The sequence below is a fragment of the Columba livia genome, chromosome 12 (assembly GCF_036013475.1).
Source record: "Columba livia isolate bColLiv1 breed racing homer chromosome 12, bColLiv1.pat.W.v2, whole genome shotgun sequence".
Classification (NCBI taxonomy): domain Eukaryota; kingdom Metazoa; phylum Chordata; class Aves; order Columbiformes; family Columbidae; genus Columba; species Columba livia.
Window position 1 is genome coordinate 17,132,251 of NC_088613.1, and position 20,882 is coordinate 17,153,132.

Here is a 20,882-nt window from a genome sequence, read left to right on the forward strand (position 1 = left end):
AACACACACAAATCTGAATGCTGATATACTGCCTTTGAATTATCTGTGTAGCATCCTCCAGATTGTTTTCCTGCTGCCTGAATAAGAGACAGGAGCCAAATGCCTGAGTGTGCTTTAAATGCCTGAGTAACTTTGCTAAAGAACTAGACCCTTTGAGTGCTTTGCTTTACAAAACCCATTTTTTCAACAGTGATAGGACAATCAGCTCCTAACATGCTTTGTTTATTTTAATAGTAGGGTTGTGTTTTGTTTGTTTTTTTTTTTTTTAACCCTTAAATATTCCTGAATAGGCATCTCATTCCATCTGCAAGAATGTCAGGTTGAAAGAGGAAAACGGAGTTGTGTTAAGATTTAATCAGACACACTTGATCGTAACAGAGTTTTGGATATTATACTTGAAGTCTATGAGTGCAGGCCCGAGTACGATGACTAGCTATTTGACTTCTCTTCTGCAGTGTGACAGTGTTATCAACCAACCAATGTAGCAATTTGGCCAACGGTAAACAGAATGTTACAGTTACCGAAATAATTTTATGTTATACACAAACTTTTATTTCAGACTAGCTGTAGATATTTTGAGACTCTTAAGTCTTCCACTGAAATCAAGGAAATGAGCTCTAGTTACAACTATGGAAATATTGGAATATGGTCCTGCCATTAATTTGTGTGGCAGTTAATAGCGTTAGTCACAATCCGAGTTGTCAATAAGTGTTTCTGGTTTCACAGGAGTATTTTGGCTAAAAAATGTGTCAGGTAGAGCGAGAGTAGGAGTGCTTGTCTCAGATAATTGATGTGGAGGGAGAATGCATGGTAATAATGCTACTGTGTTAAGTAATGTTTGTAAGCTTACAAAACAACTGCTCAGACTGGGAGTTAGGGTGGCCTGTGCAATCCCAGCTCAGACCTGTACAGGTGTGGGCATGTTCTCTGCCAGTCTCACCGCTGGACTGGTCCCTGCATTCATTTATATTGGTCACCTTTGTCATGTTGTTTCTTGACGTCATTTTGAATCCACTTGCATTCCAGAGTGTCTCTGCCAGTCTGGCTCTGCTTGTTCGGGATGGCATTTCTTTCCTCATTTCAGTTCAGGCTTCATTTAACTTGCTATGGGAGTTTCAAGAAAATAATTAGCATGTAGGTGTTGTCTTAAGTGTATGTATTGTGCAGCTCCTATACAAGAGGAGCTGTCAGGATTATAAGTCACATCAAGAATGTTTTCCCCACCTCTGCTTTCCCCTTCCAAGCGTGTAAGAACTGTTTTCTACTTGCATATGTATACACACAGTCGTCTATTGTATCTACCGCAGTCTGAAGATATGATTTACCCCTTGAAATTCCACACTAGGTATTTCTTGGTGAATCTTAGTAGGTTACCTGTGTTTTCAAATGAGGAGAGTGTAGCTCTTTAAAACTTTAACCTGTCCAAGTGGGATTCTTTCTTCCACAAACTTCTATGAAATCGAGGAATTCTACCAGTATACTTCCTTGTTGGGGTGATGATAGCAAGGAAAATAATCTTTCAGAGAGTAAGTTTATCTGATTAGTAACAAGGAGGGACAAACAACTACTTTGAGCTCAAGTGGTAGTAGGTTGCTTTAATTTTCAGATATAATGTTTGGTGGTTTTTTGTTTTTAGCTTCTTCCAGGGGATAATGCCATCATTGAAGAACATAAGCGAGAGATAGTGGAAGCTAAGCAAATTGTCAGAAAACTGACGATGGTTGTCTTATCCTCTGAAAAAACTGAGGAAAAGGAGAAGGAAAAGGAAAAAGAGGAGGAGAAAACTGAAAAGGTGTGTATCTATCAAAGGCTTCCTTTCCAATAAGATTATTTAAAAGAAAATATAATTGTTATGAAAACATTTTGTATTTATTTGAAACATAAACAGGAACATACTTCTTGGAAGGCTTGTGTCTGTCCTCTGGTTACTTCTGTTGTATTGAATGTGCAAAAATGCGTGGCTTGGGGTTTGTTCTGGATTTCTGTGGCCTGGTTTGTTATTGCCTTGGAAGTGTGCTTATTGTCTAAATGTCTACTTGAATTCTCTTTTACATATTTTTATTACATAGTTAAAATACTAAGGTTTTTTTTCCCTCTGGCTGTGGATTACAGCTGGATATTGCTTAAGGAGAAATATTAAGAAGACTTTATGAATACCCTTTTTCATTGTTTGTTTTCTCGCAGCCTCCTGATAATCAAAAGCTTGGTTTATTGGAAGCTTTATTAAAAATTGGTGATTGGCAGCATGCACAAAGTATTATGGACCAGATGCCTCCGTTTTATGCTACTTCACACAAGCCTATTGCAATTGCCCTTTGCCAGCTTGTACACGTGACAATTGAACCTCTGTACCGCAGGTAAAGTGAAAAGTAGAATTCTGTTTCTTCATGGGGAAACCTGCTATTGATGTATAAGCATGAATTCACTAACAAGTCTGACTGTATTGGTACACTTCTAAAATTTTCACTTCTGTTTCATGTGAAACGCTGCACGTCTTATTTTTCAGAGTTGGTGTGCCGAAAGGAGCTAAAGGGTCACCGATTTCTTCTTTGCCAAACAAGAGAGCACCAAAACAAGCAGACAGCTTTGAGGACTTGAGGAAGGAAGTGTTCAACATGCTTTGTTACCTTGGTCCTCATCTCTCCCACGATCCTATTTTATTTGCAAAAGTGGTGCGCCTTGGAAAAGCCTTTATGAAAGAGGTTGGTATGACAGAACATTTGGTCAAAACTTGAAAAGTACCAGATTTTTGGCAAGAGAGTTTGGTCTCGCCAGGTTCCAAGATGTAATGATAGGGTGACGGAAGTTACGCTAAGTTTGGGTTCCAAGTAGTCTTTGTAATAAAATTATAGTAACTTCAAGCATTTCCATCTTCCCCTGTTTCCATATCTTTGTAGGAGGTGTCATTTTTCAGCATTCTCTCATCCAGCATGGCAAGGTTTCCTAATGGTTCCCACTCTGGCTTTGCAGCATGCTTATTTCTGGCCTGTGAGAAGATTGCTCTTTGAGTGATATGTGATGTTGCACTGACAACACGGTTAATTTGGAAACTATAATCCTGAGGCAGTAATTCACTTCACTGCTGTCAGCAGACTATTAGGATGACTTTGTAACTAAGTTCAAGTACTGATGTTTTGTGAGAAAGCCCTTGTTTCTGTGGATACATACATTAGAATAATTAACATTACTTGGCTAAAGGCATCTCTTGTGCAGTTTTACTGTAAATACATGAATATAATAGTTTGTGTTTCTGACAAGAATGAGCAACATTTTTAGCTATTTGCTCTAGGTTGGAACTATGAAGAAGTTCGTCAGTGACAAAGTGGTTAAGGTAACATAGGGAAAGTTACTTTTAATGCAGTATTGCCATCAGCATGTTCTAGTTTTGAAACTATGTTTAACACACAGTAGAAATACTTAAAACTGGAGGTGATTTGACTGGGAGTTAACCCATACAGTAGTTTAAAAGTTAGACTACTAACATTGCACTGCAGCTTTCATGCTCAAGGGCGTCTTTAAAATCAGTGTGCGTTACTGGTGTGATAGCCTAATATGCTTTTCATAGTGAGTGGAACAAGAAGAGAGAAAAAGTAATTTAATAACGAAGACTAAAAGCTTAAGAGAGTATTATTATGAGAGAAAGATGGGAAAAAACAATCTATGGCTGTTGATAACTGGCTTGTAAGTCCTGCGTTTTGGTATTTGTTTTTTAACTAGAAAGTGAATGCATAGGGCTTTGCTTTCCTCTCTCCAACACGAAAATCCAGTGTTTCATACATAATAGTAAGTTTCCTTAATATTTTAGTTATTACCTCCTTTTGAACAAAAGTGTACAAAGCCCCTGTATATGTAAGAAATGCATTTCATCCATGCGTTTGAATATCTGTTCAAAAATATTTTAATGCTGACAAGTTGGAAAGTTAAGCATTTACTAGGCATGTGGCTCTCCAGGCTTATGCTTTTGCTGAGGTAGCCTCGTTGTGAAACCGTAACTGTTATGTTAATTATGCTACAATTAACAGATTGTCTTTGTTACAGTTTCAGTCTGATGGAAGCAAACAAGAAGATAAAGAGAAAATGGTGAGTTTATTTTGGAGGAAGGTGTTTTTATGTGAGATGGTAATCGACACCAAATGTTTAAGAAGTGTACAACACTTCTTTCTCTGTAGAGTTTTATGCTTTAACAAATGCCAAATGCATGTTATAGGCTTTTTTTTTAAGCAACACGTCTGAGCCAGTCATGTGGGGCTTTTCCATATTCATGTCCCTGTTTTAAAAAATAAATAAATTCATTCTATCTTGCATTCTTCAATCCTAATCTAATTCTTTCAGTCTAGTGCATTCTAGGGGGTACCTCCAACTATTTATTCCATGAATGTGTTTTTCATGGTGGCACCTTGTATCTTAAAGAACATACTGGGGTAAAGCATAGAGAAAAGGAGAAATTAGAACTAGAGCAGGTGCTTGGTAGTGCAATGGAAAATGCTTCTTTATTGACTAATTTATTTCTTTCTATTTTTTCAATTTATCGAATTATGAAGATTAGTCACAATAAAACCCAAGTGTCTTATTAAGATCTAACTTGCAAAAATAAGTTTTGCTTTTGTTTTTTTTAACCAACAAGCAAGTTTTCAATATGAAGTTTGTTCAGTTTTCATTATTACTTATTCCTCGCTTCTCACGTGCCATGATTTCCTGACTTCCTGAATCATTGCAGAGAAAATGAGTCTCTTCTCTTTGGTGTGTGTTGTGTTGTTTGTGCATGTTTTGGGTGGTTTTTCTGCTATGATTATTCTAACATAGCTCTGTGGAAAAGGAAAATGTATAAGAGAGAGAGAGGATAGGATACTGAAAAAATGGAAATGGGTAGTGTGCCTTGGAAACATGTATAATGCTTTCAGGTTTTAATCTGGAGTTTTGAAAATGGAAGTTGTGGCAAGGAACACCTTAATGCGTTAGAAAGCAGTTGCCAACATCTATTTTGTTCTGTTGCACTTCACGCAGTTCCACAGTATATCCATTTTAAAATTATTTATTTGATTTGAGAATTTGAGTGCAACTTGCTGAGAACTTCAGCAGCTTTGCTCAAATATCTTAAGTAGGCAAACAAAATGTTGACAGTATACGTGGTCCATAAATTGCGTAATAGAAGATTTATGATGGGAGATAGTTTTAATCCCGTTTTTGTTGAGGAAGTCTTAATCTTGTGGCAAACTTGTATTTTATCAGTCTACAAAGATGTGCAATTTGTGCGTATCTGCATAGGATGTGTAGCGTTGCTTCTGACATACTCGATGGTTACCTCAAGTCTTTTCTCTTTGTCTCAGGAGATACTGTTTAGCTGTTTGTTGAGTATTACCGATCAAGTCTTACTTCCATCTCTTTCTCTGATGGACTGCAATGCATGCATGTCTGAGGAATTATGGGGAATGTTCAAAACTTTTCCATACCAGTACCGGTGAGTAGAATAATTTGTTTCCGTTCTTTGGAAGTGGTCTCTTGAATTGTCAGCATTAAAAATGTTTTTTCTTTATGATCTTTCAAGGTACCGTCTTTATGGGCAATGGAAGAACGAAACATACAATAGTCACCCTCTTCTAGTGAAAGTTAAAGCTCAAACCATAGACCGAGCCAAATATATCATGAAGTAAGTTGTCTAATGCCATAAATAAGGATCAGCTGTGATATTGCATGTCACCAACTGAAGAAAAAAACTTGACAAATACGTTCCCTTTCTAATGAGTCAGTAATTTCACTGATAATCCTTGTTCATAAAGTATTTAATGTACTGTGATTAAGAACAGTGAAATAAGGATACAGTTGAGTTTGTCACTAACAGGGTATTTAATCTGTGAAAAATGACCCCTTAAATTATTGAAAACCTTTTCCCTGGGTATACTGTTGTTTGAAAAATTGCTTTGCTTCTGGAAATGTCAGAGTGTAACATATTTTCTCTAGGTACGGAGACTCTCTAATCGAAAGAGTCTTAAAAATCTTGTTAAGGTTTCTGCAGGTCTGAATTTAAGGCAGTAATTTCAACTGAATGGAATGATTCATTCTCATTTTCAAGCGGGCACACAACAACTTTAGATTGACCTCGCGTTTAACATCTCTGGCATCATTGTCAGGGACTTCAGTTCTCTGTTTGCCAAAAGCAAATGCCATGGTTTTATAACGTGGATAATTAGAACCTTTCTACAGAGGGAAGACAGAATAATTATTACTGGGTGAAAGACTTTGGACTTGCAGCTGTGAAAGCTAAAAACAATGTTTTTGATTCTCTTCTGACTTGCTGCGTAGCCAGCAGAGATGGTAAAGCTTTACCTCCCTTTTCTGGTGCAGTGGATTTCAGCTGCGCGGATGAGCCACAGTGCTGTCCCTTGTTGAGATTGTGAGGCGTACAATTCACTTTTGTGTATCAACTTCAGGTTTGATGTTAAGCTGGTATCTTCAGTAGGGGATGCCGTGGAAGTGTAACAATGAAATTCATATTGTGTGTCAATGGACAGAATGTAACAAATGCAAAGTGACTGATCTGTGGCTAAGTCAGATTTGCAGGAGACATTAACAGCATCACATGCGAAGTACTCAGAGTTGAAACGAATACAGTCTATAGTAGTACAAGGACAACTGGTTTGTATGTACTGCACCTTATAGGATCATAAATTTCACATTCCCAGAGGAGTGACGTTTCTATGCTTAGATTTCTTAAAAACACATTTGCTAGTGACAGTTTAAACTCTGTGACTAATAAAGGTGTTTCTTCACTGGAATTAGCTTGTTTTAGTATTCTTTTAGATTATGTATTGCAATAAATTATGTTCTATTTTACAGGCGTTTAACTAAGGAGAATGTGAAACCCTCTGGAAGACAAATTGGGAAGCTCAGCCACAGCAATCCTACTATTTTATTTGACTATGTATGTAGTTACATGTATTTACATACTATTTTATCTTAACAGATATTGAAGTGTAGGAAGGGACCTGCTGTCTTAGTGACAGGGCAGCTATAATTTAATTATTTTTTTACTCTTGACGCAAGTTTTAGAATGCGGTAATTTGCTAGTAGTGCACAGGTCTGAGATACTGAATATGAGTAGCTACTGAATAACCATAACTGCACAGAAAATTACATCCGCTTATTTATAGGAGTAAAGTAACTTGAGAGAGCTGAGCTGGATCTCAGAGGCACAGGGACACGCTGATGAGGGTATGCGGAATGTGATTTCAAGTTGGCTTGCTCCCGGCGGTCATATATGTGTATAGTAAAGATACAGCAGGTTCATTTAGCAGAAAACCTAAAGCTTTGAAGTCTGAAATACACCTCGGAGGTTGGAGAGGATTTCTAAGACTACTTGGTGCTGCAGAATGCTTGAGAGGTGTAAAAGTATATTGATGGACCTCCACCTGATTCACAAATGTGACTTTAGATTTTACTTGAAGTTAACGCTGCAATACACGTGCACACAAAGCATGCACGTCATGCATCAGTGAGAACATTCTGAAATTTTATGAGTACAGTTTACTTGTATTCTTTCATGACCTAGGTTCATTTTTTAAAATAGTCTTATTATTATGAGAAGCAACAGAAAATCTTACTGCCAAGGGTTAGGATTCTCAAGAAATCTTAGAAAAAAATGAGTGAAATGCTTTTGCGATTCTATTTTCTGAGCACTGAAAAGGAAAACAGTTATACAGAATTGTTCTTACATGTTAGAGACATGTTTCACTGATCTCTAAAGTGCTAGATAGAATAATGACATTGCCGGTTACTTTGGAATTGGTTTAGGATCTTCTGAAAAAATAATTGCAAAGGATGTTTTGTGTATGTTTTGTAGACAAGCATTGTTAAAAGGTTTTGATTTATTATGTGAAAGACAAGGAATACTGTTCCTGTTCAGCTCTGTCTTTTATAACTTTCAGATTTTATCACAAATACAAAAATATGATAACCTAATAACTCCAGTTGTTGATTCACTGAAATACCTCACTTCTCTGAACTATGACGTCTTGGCATGTATCCTTTTACGTAAATCAATACATCAACATTCTGATAAAGTTGCAGTTGTAGACAGATTAAATCTGTTGTCTGTGAGTAAATATTATATTTTATTGTTTTCTATTTTTGCTACTTTTTACTGGAGATTTTAGTGAAGTTTGCAAATACCTTTGCAATCTTAGTGGCTGACAGAACCCTCTCTGTTCTTTCATTCTGTCAGACTTTGTTTTAAAGGCTTTTTTACTACTTTGTTCTTGAAGGCATAGTCATTCTGTAGATACTGCTTTTAAAGCTACCATTTCTTTCATGATTTTCTTTTGTTATACCATAACTATGTTAGTGGATCCCTATATCATTCTTGCCCTACTTGCATATCGTGTTTGTATATTACGAATTGTGGAACTGGAAAAACAGGACTGTATAACTTTTGTTTTTACAAATTGAGGAAAAATATTCTCTTTAACGGATACTAAAGACTGTATCATTGAAGCTCTGGCAAACCCTGAGAAGGAGAGAATGAAGCATGATGACACTACCATCTCGAGCTGGCTGCAGAGTTGGTGTTCTTGTTTTATTTATTACATTAAGGTTTCAAATAGTTCAGCTTCCCTATGATCTACCATACTATTGATGAGTATGATGGATATTTCCCTTGGATCTGCCAGCTATTTGTTTTAAACTAAGCAGAGAGCTGGCAACTTAAATCAATAGCGAGATGTATTTTCTTTGTGTTACAAAAATACCTGTGTTACTAACATTCCACGTGTATGCTGTTAATGCTTATTCAATGATGAGTATCTCATGAGGTGCAGTCACAGCTGTTTCTCCTTGCTTTAGGTCTGGCTAGCTTTTGTGGTGCAGTTTTCCGAAAATACCCGATTGAGCTTGCTGGTCTGCTTCAATATGTAGCCAACCAACTGAAAGCTGGGAAAAGGCAAGTCTCGCATAGCTGATCTTTATAAACTCTATTTTTAGAATGTATTTTTGAGTGCTTGCTGATACATGGGTGCTTGATGTAGTTGTTTCTCTAGTAGCAGTAAAACTCCATTCATAATACGAGGAAGGTTGAGAAATTCAAGTAGAAGGAAGAATAGTGTCCTCTTTAGTACATGATTTTTCCTCTGATTGTTTAGCTGTGACATATTATTTTTGAAGTACTGAGTTTTCATCTGTAACTTACTTTAATACACTTAATAACGAGCCTGACAGGGAAAAAACCATGCCAGTCTGTAATATTGTCATAGAAGTTATTCTATGTTATTTAAAAAATAAGTATGTGATATACAAGGGTGTGACTGTTCCAGTTTGAGTTTTTGTTTTCTCATAATGTCTTCTTTGCAGGGATAGTTATTAACATTTTAATATTATGTTAAACATTCCATCCAATTTATTTAATGGCAGATGGATTGCTTCTTGATGTGTCAGTGTTAATAATGACTCAAGAATATTTTTAAACAAGGTTTGCAATTTGGATATTCCTTTTCCTTTTGTCCTTCCATCATCATCACTTAGTATAATTGTTTCATTTATTTAATGTGTTATTTTTATCACATAGGTATCAACTTTTTTCTATTATTAATCCCCATATGCTTACTGAAAGACAGCTTACCAGTGGAGATAACACAGCGTGTTATTTTAGGGTATTTATGTTGAGAAACCTAGTTTTTTCCCTTCCTTGCAATGTAGACACTCAGTCTCATGTGCTCCCCTGTCCCCAATTTGCTTTGTATTCTGATGGTGGTACAATCACATTGAGCTACAGAGGAAGGGTAAGTAATGTTTCTTGTCTTTCCCCAGAATTAAGTATTAAAACTTTAAGTATTTTGAAAAAAAAAAAAAATCAAATTGTTTTTAATATTCAGTTGAGTATTTGGGGTCATAGAAATAAAATGAATTTACCACTATGACCAGTTCCATGGGACTGGAGCATTCAGACATTTGAACAGGAGTATATGCTTGTATCACATAGTTACTAGGCAGAAGACATACTTAAGTTTGGAAAAGGAAACAAAATATAAACAATATAAATTGTTGCAATATAAAAAACTTTGTATTGGAGGACATAGGTCAACACTTTTTATAAGTAGGACACACACATTTCAGAAGTTACTGGAAAATATTGCTGATTTGATCATTCAAGTTACAATTTACCACTGCTGAGGAAAAGTCATTGCCCTTGTAGAATGTAGAGCAGGAGGTAAAGCCTGGGCTTGAGATGGGATGATTATTGGAGTGGTTTGTATATTCTGTGTTTTAAGTAAAAAAATCTTTTCCATGCTCTGGATAAGCACTCCAGGCTAATTTTTCCAGTAAATTTCTTAGGCTGTGCACTATTATTAGAAAATTTTAAATAACATTTAAAATATTCCATGTTCATGAAATAACATGAATAGGTCTTAAGCCTTTCCAACAGTACGAAGCATGTAAAACAACAAAAGGAAGCAATAAATTTTGATTAATTTGTTGATACTGAATAGCACCACACTCACTGTTACTTTCAGAAGCAATGAAATCATTCTGAAGGGGTTCTGGAATCCAGCTGTGAATGCCTGCGTTACTTTTAAGTACTAACTTTCTATTCGCAATAAAGAAATCCTTGTATGCTCAGCACACTGGTTTCTTCTTCGAAAAAGGATTAAAATGTTGTTTCTTTTAATGTGCATCATAGTATTGTTTTGTACAGTATATTGAATGTGATAGCTGCCATTTCTTAAACAAATTTTCTTGTTTCACTCCACTTTTCTGTTTTCTGTGCAGCTTTGACTTGCTCATTTTAAAAGAGGTAGTACAGAAAATGGCTGGGATAGAAATTACAGAAGAAATGACAATGGAACAGTTGGAAGCCATGACTGGTGGAGAACAACTGAAAGCTGAGGTGTGTTTGTGTTAAATGTAATTAATAAGATCTGTTGCTTGTGCGTGGTGGTTCTAAAGACACTTTGATCAGCTCTGGCAACATAGCTCAGAAGGGTGTTAGAGCTGTGAGTTGCAGCAGCTGGTGCGCTGGGATGTTGCGCAGCTCTGCTCTTCCGTCCTGCTCTGCGGGAGCAGCTCCCTGCTGAGCCGAGGAACGTCTTAAACCTTTCCAACAGTTAAAACTGCTGCAGCCTCGGCATCAGAGTCATGGTCAAGTCTGACCTGGAGTCAGCTCCCTGGGGCATTGGGTAGCTGTTATCAGAACTAAAATCTGAAATTCCTGTGTTGAACCGAGAAGTGACTTGGAGCAGATCGCAGCAGACCGCGGTCTGGAAGGCAATGCCATGCCTGAGCTGAAATGTCACTTTTTGTTTACTGTGTAAAAGACTAATTAATAACATGCAAGACTAATTAATTTCTGTTTCTTAGATACATACGTTGCAGTACAGGATCCAAGGAGAGAGTTTATTGACAGATGGCAAACTGTACCGATGTTAGTTCATTGGTATTTCTGCAGTCAGAAGCACACATGGCTTCTCTAATACTTTGTGATGCACCGTTTCCAAACTTGGGCATCTTTTTCTGTCCTACACAGGGTGGATACTTTGGCCAAATCAGGAATACAAAAAAATCTTCTCAGAGACTGAAGGATGCATTATTGGACCATGATCTTGCCCTTCCACTGTGTCTGCTCATGGCTCAGCAGAGAAATGGTGTAATCTTTCAAGAGGGAGGGGAAAAACATCTGAAGCTGGTGGGAAAACTGTACGATCAGGCAAGTAGAAACACTTGTGTTTATAAGAACCCCCCTTTTCTTTGGTAAATTTTACAGTATCAGCACAATATAATAAGTTGCAGTGATCTCATTGTTAAAATACATGGGTGTATTAAATATACATTATATTGAGAAGTGACTTCTGAGTGAAAGATTAGAACATCCTTTATGAAAAAAGTTCTTAAGTTCACTATTTTGTTTTTATGATCTTACTTTGTTAGGAGAACTTTATTATTTTTTAAAGAAGCAGCCTGAATCCTTTTGCTGCTGTAGGTAATAGGAACTAGCTTAATTTTACTCTGGTAGAACAGAATGCTCTTATAGTTCTCCTCTCTTTTGCAGTTTGTTAGGGTTGGTTGGTTGGTCGGTCTTTAAGGTGCTGCAGTTAGAATCGAGGCAGCACTGAGTGACAGAAGTGTGTTACACAGAGAGTTTAGCATCTCTTCCTGTATGAGATAATTCTTGCTGTACTATGCACTGTTAACTCTTTTTAAAAAAGGAAAAAAAAAAATTAAAAGCAAGCTTTTAAACTCTCCCTGACTTAACTGTTGAACAAAATAATGCTAACTGTTTGTGTCTTTCACATGCAGTGCCATGACACCCTGGTACAATTTGGTGGGTTTTTAGCATCCAATCTGAGCACAGAGGATTACATTAAGCGAGTGCCTTCTATTGATGTTCTCTGCAACGAGTTTCACACGCCTCACGATGCTGCGTTTTTCCTCTCCAGACCCATGTACGCACACCACATCTCAGTAAGTAGAACTCGTCTGTTTGCCTGCTGTTAGTGCTGCTGTGTTACATGTTATCAATAGATGTGTTAGGTTCCGGCTAAAGTTTTAAGTTTGCAAAATAGAGCTTGCAGAAGCTTTATGAGTTGAGGTAGAAAGAGAAGCTGTGGGCCAGTTATCCTTTATATTAATAGAAAATGTGGCCCATGTGTCAGTTTTCACACAGCTGACAGAAGTTATAGCTAATGAAGTTGTCTGTTCTGATGATTTGGGTGATCAGTAGGAATTCTCTCCCTCTCTGTTCCCCCAAATGTTGCAGCTGCCAAACAATGTGGTACCTTAAGAAGGGTCCCTGCATCTAAAGTTTTAAATGTTGAGAGCAATTTTTACTTGGTGTAGTATAATGTTACTATAACAACAAGTAGAAGGATCAGTGAAGAAAGATAAATCAATCCAATATGGATGAATACTAAAAGTTCTGTACGATGTTCTTCAATGCTTTATGTATATCAATGGCATTTTACCTGTGTAAATGTTTGTTATATAGAAAGTTTTTTGAGAACAGTTAAATTATTGTAAGAGTTAAATTATATTGTTTGTGTACAAAGATTACATTTTTTTTTCCCTTTTTTTTTTATCCGCAGTCTAAGTATGATGAACTGAAAAAAGCTGAGAAGGGAAATAAACAGCAGCACAAAGTACACAAGTACATTACATCATGTGAGCTAGTGATGGCTCCTGTTCATGATGCTGTGATTTCTCTGCACCTTCCCAAGGTTTGGGATGACATCAGTCCTCAGTTTTATGCCACATTCTGGTCTTTGACAATGTATGACCTTGCCGTCCCACATAGTAGCTACGACAGAGAAGTCAATAAACTTAAAGTCCAGATGAAAGCCATAGATGACAATCAGGAAATGGTATGTTTGTATAACTTTATGGTCCAGTTTAAACTTTCTAACCTTGAAAGACTTCTTTTTTTAATATAAATCTTGTATTAAGATTGTTCTGGAAGGTTTTATGTCACGTGATTCATCCGTTCCGATTTGTCACATGCACATAATTTGGATTGACTCTTCCTTATAATTCCTGCATGAAAAGTACCAGTGTCTTTACTAAGTGAAAATTAGTGGAAAATCTGTGTCTCTGACAGCAACCTTTTGACACTCACATCTGTGGTTTAGCTGTTCACTTTTGTTTTAACTTTAATCAGCTGATGTTCATAAAATCAGTTGATTACTAGAGCAGAACATTATTTATTGAAATAGAAAGCTTTTAAAATATTCTTTAGCATTGTCAGGAATTTAATTGCTCTATTTATAGCAAGTGTTAGTATAATGCTAAGTGAATTGCACTGACATTTTATAGCCTCCAAATAAAAAGAAAAAGGAAAAAGAACGTTGCACAGCTCTTCAGGACAAGCTTCTGGAAGAGGAGAAGAAGCAATTGGAGCATGTGCAGCGGGTTCTACAGAGACTGAAACTGGAGAAGGATAACTGGCTTCTGGCGAGTAAGTGTGTAGAGGGGAAACACTCTGGATGTTGTTGTCATCACTGTCCCCAGAACTTAAAGTTCAACTTGCACTAATACTCTTAATGTGGATTTTAAAATTTGATCTCTTTATATGTTGAGGTCTGTTAGCAAGGTAAACTTTGAATTCAAATGTGTATGCTGCAAATGCTGAGTGGTTGGTTTTTAGGGAGATGTTTTGTGTTGTTTCTTGCGATGCTGAGACCTTTTAATGTTGCACTAATTTAGAAAATAAGTAAGACATTGACCAGTTCAGTGGGAAGTTGTAATTGCAAGATGGCTTGCACTTATTTACTGCAGTTAGAGCGCTGCTAAGTTAGGTTAATTGCTACATTGCAAGAAATAGGCATGTAACTCTCAGTGAGTGGTTTGAGTTAATGTACTTTGTCTGAGGGCCACAGTTAGGAGCAGTACACTGCCATTTGGGCGGTAACATAAACCCTGTTCCAGTGACAAGGTAAGTATTGCGCCAGCCGAGGAGCACCACGAAATGAAACAGCATGTGAATGTTTCATATGGCAGACATGCAGGAGGCAGAACATTTTTCTCTGACAAAGCCTCTGTTATGTTGCATATTGATTGTGAGCTCTACTATTATGGTTAATCTGACATGTTTTTCTCTGGTCAGTTTTCTTGTCTGGAAGAACTTTCGGTTTGTAACTGGTAGTAGTTGTTTGCCTGTCTCAAGAAGCCTAGCATAATCCAGTGGAAAAGTGTGTTATTGTCCGACTCACATAAGATGCACCCAACTGATTTAACAAAGAAACATTGATAGTTAAATTGAAAAAGGTTATTCCCTATAAATATTAAATGTACTGATATGGACAGCTAATTAGCTAGATGGAATTACTGATTGAAAAAGTACTGCGTGACTGAAGCTTTGTCTAGAGCTGACTGATAATTTTGCTTAAGGAAGTACTTGAAAGCATGTAGAAATTTGTGTAGGTACGATCTGCATATAAACATGTACTCCTAACAACACAGGCGTTTGTGGGGCACGGGGCATAGCTTATTGTTGGCTCGTGAGTGCTCACAATTCAGCTGCCAGAAGTTTCCCAGCATTGCATCCAGAGAGAAACCTTTTCAGCAGTGTCCCCACTGGAAGAAATTATCTATAGATGGTAAATAAGGAAATTGAACAGCACATTGACTGTAGTAGTATTTTTTAATTGTTATTTTAAAAAAGATTTAGTATTTAGTTTTGTTTTGTAAGATGGGCTGCTTGTGTTGGTACTTTTAATAGTGTTACATCATTAAGAGTAGGTTAATTTTTGGCAAAATAAGTAGACTGGTAGTTGTAACAATTGGAAACTGGCTATTCTGACTGGCTGTTTACTTGCTTTACTTTTGCATTTTTGAAGTAAAACTTATACACTTGATTGTTCTATGAGCTGTGATTCTCTTGGTGGTTTTGTTTCGTTTTTTTAAGTGTCAAAGGCTTGTTATAACCTTTGAGGGGTAGATACTAAAATGAAATAAAGTCAACATGAGCTTTTTAGTTAAGTAAAAGCTGACAGTCCTTTCTGGAACAGTCTTTGTTCCATGAGCATCACAGAATCAAAGTGAGCAAATCCTGGGTCTTGTGACTTGTGCTCTGCAGCCTGTGCAGGCATCCCAGTGCAAAACCACCAGTTGCCATCATGAGGATGATGTCTGGCTTCCCTCGGAAGGCACCCATTCAGAGTCTTGAGTTCTGTGCTTTAATCCATGTGTTTATATTCTTCCTGCCTTCCTTTTGTGTGCTTTACGTCACTCCAAGCTTGTTTTTGTGCTCATTGTTAACTGGGCACGAGCTGCTGCAGGATCAGTTTTGGGTGTGTGTTTGGCTGTTGTGTTAATCAGCCAGTGGTTGGCCAAATGGAAGGGGTAACTGTTGAGCATTCAGTGCAGTCTTTAACTCAGTGTTAGAATGAAACTTGCGTAAAATGTGTGTGTATTGGGACAGTGGTGTGCTGAAAACTGTTCCTCTGGTTGGTTGGTTGGTTGATTGGAAAAATGATTGTTAAGGGATTCTACATAGACAGCTTGTTCTTCTATTTCTAAGGAAACAGAGCTGAAACTTGACCCCATCTAGAAACGAGAAACAAGTGTTGTAGATAAATAGCAGATGGTATTCCTTTCGCTAATGTGCAGAATTTGAGCGGGTGGAGAAGTTCAGCAAAGTCTTTTTTTCTGACCTTCCTCCTCCCCTTCCGCATTGTGTAATAGAAGAATTCCCACAGTAAGAAATAAAACACTTGCTACAGCCACCCTCTACCGTCCCCCCATGTTTGGACTGTTAAGCTCATTTTGTCTTCTTCTGAGCAGTGCCAAAGACATGTCTGGAATACAAGCAACCTAATGTACAAACTCGACAATATGCATTTGCAATACTGAAATAATTGGGAAGTGAGTAGTTGAGTATTAACCCATTAACTGCCTTTCTTCCTTCTTTCTTTTTCTCTCAACTTCTTTGTATTTGAAGAGTCTACCAAAAACGAGACTATCACAAAATTTTTGCAGTTATGTATATTTCCTCGGTGCATTTTTTCGGCAATCGATGCAGTTTATTGTGCTCACTTTGTGGAACTGGTGCATCAGCAGAAAACGCCCAACTTCTCCACACTTCTCTGCTATGACAGAGTAAGTAGCTGGCACTCCGTGTGTGTAGTTAATTACTATTAGCATGAAAGACTAGTATTCTTCCTGGCTCCCAAAAGTGTTAAAGAAAATTATGACCGATGTTTAATTCTAGGATCTGTGAAAACCAAAAGTTCCCTTTTCTACTCTAGATTCTACAAACCAAGTTTTCCTAGAGGTTCAGGGGATTATTTTCGGGAACTTTTGGTTTTGATTTATCCATGAGACCAGAGTTTCAGAGCAAAGTCATTAGCAGTCACAAGAGTTGCATTCAGGCTTTGCAACCTTCCAGTTGTCTGCATTTCTACAGCCAGGAGGAGAACCCAGCTTGGCTAGGTGTTTATGTCTATCTGCTCAAATAAGCTGTTAACTTGAAAACAAAACAAGCTTTATGGAAAACTGTGTCAGCAGCAGCTATGTGCAGTGCTTAGATTCTGGGCCAAGTGTGAAGGACCAACAGCTGGGTAATAGAGTCTTGAAAACAGAGTATAAGAGATCTCCTTTATATGTAGAATCCAGTGTAGTGGTGGTTTAGATGAAAGAAATTTGAAATTCTTGTTGCTTTTCTAATTCCATAAATTCACTAACTTTTTATTACTGCTATTCACAGGTTTTCTCTGATATTATATATACAGTTGCAAGTTGCACTGAAAACGAAGCCAGTAGATATGGCAGGTTTTTATGCTGTATGCTGGAGACTGTGACCAGATGGCACAGTGACAGAGTCATATATGAAAAGGTACGTGAAGTTATTAAAATGAGTTTGCTCATGAGAATATGCAGTGGCCACTTTTGTAATTCAACCAAATAAAAATGGATTTAATGAAACTGTTAGTTCGATTTAAAAACACTCTGTGGTTGAATTTTTTTGGTGGCATAATCTTAGAATTGAGTTTTATTAATTCATGTTGTTTTTAATAGAAGTAATTTTGTATAGTGTCAAAATATATAGTGGCTAAAGAAAACCCCTTACATTTCTGATTTTCTCAGAACTTGTCTTGAGGATCATTTAGGAAGCGTATAGAAACTCTAATAATACTCCTTGCAGAAGTTATAATAGTTAAATTGCAAATAATCTTTTCTCTCACCCACAGCTAAGATTGCAACATAAATAAGCTTTTAAAAAAAGTGTGTGTGCAAGTCTAGTTAAGTGTGATCATGTCTTAGTCTTGAGCAGAATCAGTGAGAACGTGCTTCATTTTTATTAAATATTGCAGAATTACTGGTTTTATGCTTCTCAGAAAATACTTTTTTTTCCTTTATGTGCATTTAGGAATGTGGCAATTATCCAGGCTTCCTTACTATATTGCGGGCAACTGGATTTGATGGTGGAAATAAAGCTGATCAATTGGATTATGAGAATTTTAGACACGTGGTACACAAATGGCACTATAAACTAACTAAGGTAAATAAAGAAGCTGGAAAACTTAAGGTTTTGAAAGCTCTAACAAAAAAACCCAACTTCATTAGAGTCAATTTGTGTTCTAGGCTTCTGTGCACTGCCTTGAAACAGGTGAATATACACATATCAGAAATATCCTGATTGTGCTGACCAAAATCCTTCCGTGGTATCCCAAAGTGCTGAACCTGGGCCAAGCCTTGGAAAGAAGAGTTCACAAGATATGTCAGGAAGAGAAAGAGAAGAGACCTGATCTATATGCGTTGGCTATGGGGTAACAACACCTTACTTTAAGAAAGTGGTTAAAAGTGGATCGTGAAAAGCTTCTAAGGACTCGGAACTGTTACAGTCCTAACGTTTGATTTTTACCTTATCACAGAAGATTTTGCTATCCTGCATCTCAGGGCTGGCAGTGTGAATGAAAACTTTCATTTTGTGCTGGATGATCACTAATTTCCTTTACAAGACATTTTAACTAGTAAAGATTTCCACTCACAAGAGCATAGCTTAATTTTAGAGGAATAATAGAGCAGCAAGTAGATAGGAGGGAGAGTTAAATGAAGAAAGCCAAGGGCTGTTGATGAAGACCGCTTAGATTTTGGAAGTTTGTATGATTCTGAAATGCTAAACTAAAATGCTTAGTTATGTTTGACATCTTTCTGTGATGCATGCAGACTCGTCCGTGTGTGCTTGAGGGGTAGTTGCCCTAATAGTTTGAAGTTTTGTCAGTAGGCTGTTTGTTCTGTGTGTCCGGCAGGTGTGTGTGCGCTGAGGAGTGGAAGTAGGGCTGCTTCTGTGTCTAGTGGGTTGGTTCGTTTGTTTTCTTGGTGTTTGTGTGTGTTTTGATTTATTTTTTTCCTGTGTTGTTTGGTTTTGTTGTGTCTTTAGTTTTTTTCTTTTTGAGCTCATCGGTAGAGGGGAAGAAACTGCATATCAGTTGGGAAAAACTGTGAAACAAATAACATATGAACTGTTAGATTATGTCCTCATTTAAAATTCAACCCATGTTTTGCTTTATGTTTGTGCATATTTAACAATCTGTGCGACTTGCAGCTATTCTGGGCAGTTGAAAAGTAGGAAGCCTTTCATGATACCTGAAAATGAATTCCACCACAAAGACCCACCTGCCAGGAATGCTGTAGCTGCAACAGTGCAAAATGGGCCAGGTGGTGCTGGGATGCCTACATCTCTCACAATAAATACAGTTAAACTGGACGAAGGCAATACTGAGGAGACTGGTAAACAAACCTATGATTATTCTTTATTTATTTTTAAGTAGAATTCTTTGGACACTACAGGCTATTCTATCAAAATTCAGTTTGTTAAACTTTGGTGCAGAATAGAGTCAGTGTGTGTTCTTTAGTTGGTTTTTGGGAGAGGGTGTTCTGCATTTAGTTACCTGTTAGCTACACATGATCTTACGTGCGTGTGCTTCGGTATTTGTATTATTTTAACTGATAGGATGTATATTAACTTGTTGAAATAAAGATGTTCTCCTTTTTAAAGCAGATAAACTAAAGGAGAAGTCTCAAGGTGTGGTGAAAGTTACTAATAAAACTGTCAACGCTGCACCAAAGGTGACAACAAGCAATGGAAACAGTGCTTCTAATAGGTAAGGAAAAGCACTCTTAGCATTCTCTGTTTTCTTCCTTCCAAACCATAGAATACACTTGAAATGGACCTGGGTTTTCTTTTTTATATTCATTTATAGCCATAGAAATAGTTTCCATTTCTTCAAAGTTAAATAAGTGAGATTATTTCTTCCAAAATATACAGTGGTACTGATCTGAATCTGTTGTTAAATGCCTTCCATTTTAGCTGGATAAAGGTAAAACAAATGAGAATGTTTGCTTTTTGCTGCTCTGACAGAGAGACAGCACACCTGAAATCTGGCCCTGGCTGCTTCAGGATGTTCTGTCAAGCCATCTGAAGTAAAACTTTTGTGATAAAACTAGAACGGGGTTTGTATTCATGCTAACTGGCCTTTTTATTTTTGGTACAGCAAAATTATTAAAGAGAAGGATGATAAAGAAAAAAGTGGGAAGGAAAAAGATAAAGAAAAAAAAGACAAGACTCCAGCTGCCACTCCAGAGATGAAGGCACTTGGGAAGGATGGGAAAGATAAACCAAAGGAAGAACGGGCAAACAAAGATGATAAAGTAAGAGAGATCAAGGAGAAAACACCAAAATCTGAAAAAGAGAAGGAAAAAGTCAAGAAAGAAGAAAAAGCTTCAAAAGAAGAGAAGTCCAAGACAATTGTTACCATCGTTGAGTCCAAGTCAACTGTAGAAAAGGAGAGAGAAAAGGAGCCATCCAGAGAAAAAGATGTAGCAAAGGAAATGAAATCCAAGGAAAATGCTAAAGGAGGAGAAAAGATGCCAGTAGCTGGGTCCTTGAAGTCACCTGTTCCCAGATCAGAAACATCAGAATCTGAAAGGGGTAAGTTTACATACTTTATTTCTTTTCTTGTCTAGAATAATAGAATGTGCCACTGGAAAAATCACTGAATTACAAAAAAATGTTAGAGATGGTGAGAAGCAATTGCTACATATTAGATGGCATTTTGGCATCAGCTTTTAAATACAGTTAGTGCCTAAAGTGGGTAGTCAGGAAATCTGCAAAAGGTGAACTGTGTGAATACATGAACTTCATGTGTCTTCAGTGAGTGCTCATTTTGATAACCTGTCATTTTTACTAGAAGTCTAAATGTTTTTTTATTAAAATATATTTATGTAACTGGCCTTGCAAATTTTGCAAAAATTTAATGCAAAAAAACCTGGAGCGTACTCTGAGAGTTTCATCATAACCTTTGAAAGAAAACAAGGGTATGTGGAAGACCTAGGCCTTTGTCCTTAAAGACACAGGAAACTTTATCAGTTCCGTCTTGTGTTAAGGGTTAACAGATCCTTAATGT

General features: G+C 37.1%; 1 protein-coding gene across 9 annotated transcripts in view; it reads left to right on the forward strand.

Annotated features, from left to right (window-relative positions):
- The window catches only part of THOC2 (THO complex subunit 2), a 45,904-nt gene that overhangs the window by 13,955 nt on the left and 11,067 nt on the right, over positions 1–20,882 (forward strand). For 6 of the 9 annotated variants that reach the window (XR_010475724.1, XR_010475723.1, XM_065077951.1 and 3 more), the window contains exons 10-31: positions 1,637–1,792; positions 2,185–2,357; positions 2,507–2,702; positions 4,039–4,080; positions 5,328–5,458; positions 5,546–5,647; positions 6,835–6,919; positions 7,923–8,016; positions 8,474–8,554; positions 8,836–8,932; positions 10,756–10,873; positions 11,510–11,689; positions 12,280–12,444; positions 13,065–13,340; positions 13,789–13,930; positions 16,415–16,572; positions 17,180–17,308; positions 17,843–17,974; positions 18,058–18,242; positions 19,022–19,206; positions 19,475–19,580; positions 19,971–20,407. Coding sequence is in view for 6 of the 9 variants with exons in the window: in XM_065077951.1 (XP_064934023.1) it covers positions 1,637–1,792; positions 2,185–2,357; positions 2,507–2,702; positions 4,039–4,080; positions 5,328–5,458; positions 5,546–5,647; positions 6,835–6,919; positions 7,923–8,016; positions 8,474–8,554; positions 8,836–8,932; positions 10,756–10,873; positions 11,510–11,689; positions 12,280–12,444; positions 13,065–13,340; positions 13,789–13,930; positions 16,415–16,572; positions 17,180–17,308; positions 17,843–17,974; positions 18,058–18,242; positions 19,022–19,206; positions 19,475–19,580; positions 19,971–20,407 (3,370 nt within the window). In the remaining 3 variants the exon portion in view is untranslated. The remainder of the gene's footprint in view (positions 1–1,636; positions 1,793–2,184; positions 2,358–2,506; positions 2,703–4,038; positions 4,081–5,327; positions 5,459–5,545; positions 5,648–6,834; positions 6,920–7,922; positions 8,017–8,473; positions 8,555–8,835; positions 8,933–10,755; positions 10,874–11,509; positions 11,690–12,279; positions 12,445–13,064; positions 13,341–13,788; positions 13,931–16,414; positions 16,573–17,179; positions 17,309–17,842; positions 17,975–18,057; positions 18,243–19,021; positions 19,207–19,474; positions 19,581–19,970; positions 20,408–20,882) is intronic. The other 3 variants (XR_010475725.1, XM_065077953.1, XM_065077956.1) reach the window with 1 other exon arrangement.